This window comes from Rutilus rutilus (genome assembly GCF_951802725.1).
Source record: "Rutilus rutilus genome assembly, chromosome: 6".
NCBI lineage: Eukaryota > Metazoa > Chordata > Actinopteri > Cypriniformes > Leuciscidae > Rutilus > Rutilus rutilus.
In genome coordinates, this window is record NC_140214.1 from 2,588,649 (window position 1) to 2,596,148 (window position 7,500).

General features: G+C 37.4%; 1 protein-coding gene across 1 annotated transcript in view; it reads left to right on the top strand.

The window, feature by feature from the left end:
- ncana (neurocan a) overlaps positions 1-6,781 on the top strand; it is a 73,565-nt gene extending 66,784 nt beyond the window's left edge. The window contains exons 13-16 of the mRNA XM_084411883.1: positions 1-61; positions 1,022-1,166; positions 4,047-4,229; positions 6,134-6,781. The exon at positions 1-61 is cut by the window's left edge and continues 22 nt beyond it. Of these exons, the coding sequence (XP_084268009.1) occupies positions 1-61; positions 1,022-1,166; positions 4,047-4,229; positions 6,134-6,231 (487 nt within the window). The 3' untranslated portion in view covers positions 6,232-6,781. The remainder of the gene's footprint in view (positions 62-1,021; positions 1,167-4,046; positions 4,230-6,133) is intronic.
- The last annotated feature ends 719 nt before the right edge of the window (positions 6,782-7,500 follow it).

Below are 7,500 nucleotides of genomic sequence, written 5' to 3' on the forward strand. Positions count from 1 at the left end.
GATCGGTTTGAATGATCGTACAGTTGAAGAGGATTTCCAGTGGACTGATGGAATGGACGTTGTGAGTCTTTTTTAATATATTTATTAATCCAAATAAACATTGGTAAACATAACTTGTACGTCCACCTGTAGAGTGTGTTCAGCTCTTGTGAATGAAATCAAACTCTCAAACCACATTACGTATGTCTGCATGCACTCATATATGTCAGAAGAGCTTTTTAATCAAATATTTAATAAACATTTAGTGTCCTCCACTTATAAACTGATTATTCTGATGTGCATGTGAACAAAGCTTCTGTTTCACACACTGGCTGCAATAATCTGACACTTATAATAATACAATATCCAGTTTTTTTGCATGTGTTATTTATCCTATTCAGATTTCAGTGCATGTTCTTATTCCAAATGTGAGCTCATTTGTAACTGTAAAATAAACCATTAAAAAAAGGGGGAATTTGAAAATTATTCACAAATTAAAATATGAGGGAAGAAAAAAACACTAAACTTGGTTAAGGTATTTATCTGATCAAATTAATTGGCATAAAAAATAAAAGTCAGCTACAGGTTTTATTTTACTATGCAAAAAAATGCATAAAATAACAAAAAGCGGACAGTAAATGCATGCATAATCAGTTTTTATTTAATATTTGGCTGGTTCTCTCTTGTGTTCATAACTTCTTTGTATGACAGCCTGGTAAAAAATTCTGTTGCTCATTTGTCATGTTTCATTGCGTTATTATCACAAATAAAACAATTGATTCTAAGCACAATGCAATATGCTTACAAAAACTTTTAACACATTTTTAATAATATTTGAATAAAGGGTGAAGATGTCAGTTTTCCTCGGCCGGACCTCACTTTTGCCCACTACCATAGATGTGTTTCATACTAATTTTGGTTACATAGTTTCTATGCAATTTGCCAAAAATCAGCACAGCAGAGTGTCAGGTGAAAAATCTGAAATCTGAAATGCATGGACTGGCATTAGCATTAGCATTTACTGTGGTGCGCTCTGACGCAGGTGTACGAGAACTGGCGGGAGAATCAGCCGGATAATTTCTTCGCGGGCGGAGAGGATTGTGTGGTGATGATCACTCGAGAGGACGGCAAATGGAACGACGTTCCCTGCAACTACAACCTCCCCTACATCTGCAAGAAGGGAACAGGTGAGAGAGACTGTGTGACGACGACTGGTCAAAACACTGGGACTTTAAAATGATCAGAAGTGACAGTAAAGGCATTTATAATGTTACTAAAGATTCTATTTCAGATAAATGCTGTTCTTTTGAACTTTCTATTCATCAAAGAATCCTGAAAATGATTGTTTTCAACACTGATAATAATCATAAATGTTTCTTGAGCATCAAATCATCATATTAGAGTGATTTGTGAAGGATCATGTGACACTGAAGACTGGAGTAATGATGCTGGAAATTCAGCTTTGATCACAGGAATAAATTACATTTTAACATATATTCACATAGAAAATGCTAATTTTACATTGTAATAATATTTCACAATTCTTACTGTATTTTTGATCAGATAAATGCAGGCTTGTTAAGCAGAAGAGACATAAGCATTAAAAACTCTTACCAACCCCAGCCTTCTGAAGTGAGCATATGCATATGCAGTATATACACACACACACACATATATATATATATATATATATATATATATATATACACACACATATATATATACACACACACACAGATTTATCAATGTCCAAATATATGATCATCCAACACACATTCACTTCACTGACACACACCTCAGAACGAGTCATGTTTCCAGTTTAAGTGGTTATTGATCTTTCTCTCTCTCCCTGTGTGTGTGTGCGCGCGCGTGTGTGTGTGTGTGTGTGCGTGTTTGAGCTTCACTTAATAAACTGCATGAAGATCTCAACATCACGTTGACTTGTCGTCTCCTGTAGCAGTTTAGCTCTCGAGTCTCGACAGTAAAGCAGATTAAGTGTGTATCGATGTGTCTATTCCTCAATAAGAGTCTCAAACACTAATACAGTGTAAAGTCAGCGTGTTGTTTAGCTCTCATATCACTCGCGAGGAGAAAACTCTGAGTTCAGCACCTCAGGCCTGCATTTCAATGAATGAGAGACGCTGAGAACACACTCTTTCACTCCTCAAAACAAGGACGTCTCAGTTTTTAGGGCCGAGTTTTCAAACCCCTTTGAGAAGGTTTCAGATTGTGAATTTAAGCTCTGGGCTCGACACTACACTTCCCACGATGCCGTCCTTTGTGGCGTCTCCGGGATCCAGGCGTTTCTGACGCCAGAGAGCAGATTTACCGCTGAGCCGGTGGCTTTCTGTCTGTGGAAATAAAGCTCATTGTCTGCAGACGGAGCGCTTGTGCCAGGACTTCATTTCATTTATTTCAAAAGGTTAACATTTATTAAAATAAATCGTATTTTCCCTCCTGAAACCTTGACATATTCAGATTAGTGCTCGATAAATAAAGGTTTCTCAGGGACTGACTGTGATGGGGTCAATTTGACCTGCGTTCGATTTTCAACTTGTTTATCTTTCTTTTTTTCTCATTTAGTGCTTGCACGTCTTCCACACACACAGTAGTGGCCAGAAGTGATGTTCACAGGGGATATTTGTTTTTAATGACCCTACAAGTTCGATTAAACCATCAAAATATAAGAAAAATATTTTATATATTTTAAACATGAGGGAAGAATAAAACACTAAACTTGGTTAAGGTATTTATCTGACACAGGTTTTATTTTACTATGCAAAAAAGAAACGCATAGAAAATTAAAAAGCTGACATGAAAAAGCAAACATAATCAGTGTTAATGTTTGGCTGGTTCTCTCTTGATTTTGCATGTGTTCATAATTTCTTTGTATGACAGGCCAAAAAATTGTGCTGCACAATTTGTCCTGTTTTATTATGTTATTATCACAAATAAAACAATTGATATCAAACGCAACTATGCAATATGCTTACAAAAACTAATCTTTAAAATAATATTTGAATAAAGGATGAAGATGTACATTTTCCTCGTGTTTTTTTTTTATTATTATTTAAATGACATCGTTTCCATGCAATTTGGCAAAAATCAGCACTTTGAAAAACAGCAGAGAGGCAGGTGAAAAACTGAAAAAATTATTGTAGCTTGTCAAACACTTAAATATGAAATGCATGAGAAATTGTCAAATTTAAGACTGGGGGCCCTACTTTAACGATCTGAAACGCAAGTATCAAACGGGAAACGCAAGTAACTTTTCTGGGCGGATCTCGGGCGCTGTTGCAATTATACCGGCGGGATAAATGACTCTTGCGCCCGACGCAAATCTAAAATGTGTTGGTCTGAAGTAGCTTCATTACTCATAGGTGTGGTTTGGGCGTAACGTGAAATAAACCAATCAGAGCGTCATCTCACATTCCCTTTAAGAGCAGGTGTGCTTGTTCCATGGCGGATTGCTATTATAACAGCGGATTTGCCAGGAGCGGTTCACAGCCGAGGAGACCGACGTTCTCGTCAGGGCCGTAAAACACAGAGAAGTGACATTGGGGATGGAGAAACACACCCAGATTAGCTTCGGTTAAACAGGCGTATGATAATTTGGGTAAATGTGTAAGCTAGATTTATGCCTATTTTTTCACATCTTCATGGACACAACAATGATTTCCCTCATGTGGTAATATTTTTCCTTGTAATAATGTATGATTTGCAAAAATGGGAACTGCTGTGTCTGTGTGTAGATGAGAGAAGCAAAGTGTGTGTGCGTTGTGCACACGCTACATTATGGCCAAGCATGCGCCCTTAAAATAGCATCTGAATAACATGCGCAACGCGCCACTGACTTTAGACAAGGTTTCTCCTGGTCTGTGGCAGAATTGTTTTCTGAAACTGCAAAATAGCACCAGGGAACGTTTGCGCCGGAACACGCCTCCTCTTTTCGCTGAACCGCCCCAGATTTTGAACAGCACAGGACAGTCAGTCCAGTTATGTTGTGATGTTTTGTGCATGTTTATGATGAGTTGAGCACTGGTGTTCATAATGTGTTGTGTTTGCAGTGATGTGTGGGACTCCTCCGGCCGTAGACAACGCCTCTCTGGTGGGCCGGCGCCGCTCGCACTACGACCTCCACGCTGTGGTGCGATACCAGTGTGTCGACGGCTTCTTCCAGCGCCACATTCCCACCATCCGCTGCCGGCCCAGTGGAGTCTGGGAGAGACCCAAGATCATCTGTACTAAATGTGAGTCTCAACATGCTTATCTCAATAGATATATGCTACTTTTGATGAGCTTGAGCCTTAAAGGTGCAGTGTGTAATATTCAGGAGGATCTGTTGACAGAAATGCAATATCATATACATAACTATGTTTTCAGTGGTGTATAAAGACCTAACATAATGAACCGTTATGGTTTTATAACCTTATAATAAGCAGGTCTCGGGTCCCCTTACATCGACATGTTTCTACGGTGGCCCTAAACGGACAAACACGTTTCGTCACTATGTTGTTCTTCGTGCAAAGAAGCCAGCTAAAGTCAGCGAATAAAACACTGACACAATGATGAACAAGTAACAATAATATTCACAATAACATATCGTTTTACTGACATAATTATTTAAACATAATTTCTTAATTGATCATTGTTTAACTGGCTGCTCTCTGCTGTCTCAGACAACGACATCACTTCCTGTCGGCCACCGTAACTTCTGTTGGGTGCAGTTCGCAACCTCACCACTAGATGCTGCTAAAAATTACACACTGCACCTTTAAATAAAAAGAATATTGTTGTACTATTGTAGTAAAATAAAAAAATCTAAACTATATTAATGCCCAGCAATATATTAAAAGTTGTGTATATAATACAACCTACTTTATCTGCACACATACAGTATACTCATGCAAAGCTATATATACTATGTGGAAAATATCGGTTTATATAGTAATGGTCAAAAGTTTGGAAACATTACTATTTTTTATGTTTTTTAAAGTCTCTTGTGCTCATCAAGCCTGCATTTATTTGAACAAAAAGACAGGAAAAAACAGTAATATTGTAAAATATTATTACAATTTAAAATAATGGTTTTCTATGTGAATATATAGTAAAGTGTAATTTATTCCTGTGATCAAAGCTGAATGTTCAGCATCATTACTCCAGTCTTCAGTGTCACATGATCCTTCAGAAATCACTCTAATATGATGATTTATTATCAATGTTTAAAACAGTTGTGCTTCTTAATATTGTTTTTATAACCTGTGGTACTTTTTTTTCAGGATTCTTTTATGAATTAAAAGTTATAAAAGAACAGCATTTATTTAAAATGTAAATCTTTTGTAACAATATACACTACCGTTCAAAAGTTTGCGGTCAATAATAATAATTTTTTTAAAGAAATTAATACTTTTATTCAGCAAGGATGTGTTAAATCGATAAAAGGTGATATTAAAGATTCATATTGTTAGAAAAGATTTCTATTTTGAATAAATGCTGTTCTTTTCAACAGGTTATTAATCAATAAATCCTGGAAAAAAAATCACAGGTTATAAAAAATATTAAGCAGCACAATAATAAATCATCATATCAGAGTGATTTGTGAAGGATCATGTGACACTGAAGACTGGAGTAATGATGCTGAAAATTCAGCTTTGATCACAGGAATAAATTGCATGTGAAAGTATATTAAAATAGAAAACCATTATTTTAAATTGTAATAATATTTCACAATATTACTGTTTTTACTGTATTTTTTTGATCAAATAAATGCAGGCTTGATGAGCAGAAGAGACTTCTTTCGAAAACATTAAAAATAGTAATATTTCCAAACTTTTTACCGGTACTGTATGTCATCCCAAAAATGTAAACTGTATTATTGCACAGCTCTACATATAAACTTGGACATATATATTACATCCACCTTTATTCATATACATAAAGTACACTCACATAAAGCATTATAAACTATATAGAAAATCTCAAAATCATATTTTCATATTGATCAGAAGTGTTTAATAACTGGTTAGTTTGGTCCTGTAGCTCAAACAGCAGAACATGACGCTTGCAACGCCAAGGTTCGCTTCTCAAGGAATGCATGAATGTAAATGTATATGCAAAGCAGATGTAGTCATGTGACAGTGTGGTCTCCCTCCAGCACGGCGATCTCACCGTTACCGTCGGCAACACCACAGATCCCGGCGCGAGCATCGAAGACACCGGAGACACGGATCCGGGCACAGGGGGCGGAGCTAAACCAGCAGGGGTCGTGACCTCTGACCCCGTGACATCTGTTTCAGTGTTTCCCTGTTCAGAGGAAACGCAACAGACGGAAAGGACAGAAACTATCACTCCTCCTCTTCTCTCGTTTATACCGCAGTTTTTTAGCTCATTTAGGTTTCATTAACTCGACGTTCATTAGAATAACGTACTGACGGTTATTTGACGCAGGGATCCGGCGAATCAAACGCCTCCTCCTGCTCTTCATCTTTTGGGATAGTTGTGTTCGTTTGTTTAGGCGATGAAGGTTTTAGTAGCTCATGCTCATAGATTTCTTTGTGGGATTTAATGCTTTAATGAAAAAGTCCCCAAAAATGAAAGAACTTCCCCCTTCATATCTGTGAAATAAGACGCTCTTGTACTCAGTCTAACATCTTTGTAACTTTTGCTTCGTTTCCAGTGTTTGCTGATGACTTGGTTTATGTTTCAATCTTTAACTCTTGTGAAATGTTGGACTCTCTCATGTTCTGTCATGTTTTATCTCATGAAGTAAAGCGACATCCAAGTCACGTTTCACCACTAAATCAAAAGAAAAAATACATTTTGCGTAAAGAACATTATAACAGCCTATTTTATAAACTGGTAAGATTGTTTTTTTGTTTGTTTTTTTGCTTTGTGACAATTACAGCGCATTTCCCATCAGATTAAAAAACCTAACATTAAAAAATCATCCTGTTCAGACTAAGGGCCCTATCTTGCACCCAGCGCAATTGACTTTGTACAGCGACGCATGTTTCATTCCTATTTTGCACCCAACGCACAGCGGACTTTTCCCTCCACAGACGCACGTCGGTAAATTAGGGAATGAACTTGCGCTCCCGGGGGCGGTTCAGCGAAAAGAGGAGGCGTGTTCCGGCGCAAACGTTCCCTGGTGCTATTTTGCAGTTTCAGAAAACAATTCCACCACTGACCAGGAGAAACCTCGTCTAAAGTCAGTGGTGCGTTATTCAGATGCTATTTTAAGGGCACATGCTTGGCCATAATGTAGCGTGTGCACAACGCACATACACTTTGCTTCTCTCATCTACACAGAAGCAGCAGTTTTCATTATTAGAAAATCATACATTATTACAAGGAAAAATATTACCACATGAGGGAAATCATTGTTGTGTCCATGAAGATGTGAAAAAATAGGCATAAATCTAGCTTACACATTTACCCAAATTATCATACGCCTGTTTAACCGAAGCTAATCTGTGTGTGTTTCTCCATCCCCAATGTCACTTCTCTGTGTTTTACGGCCCT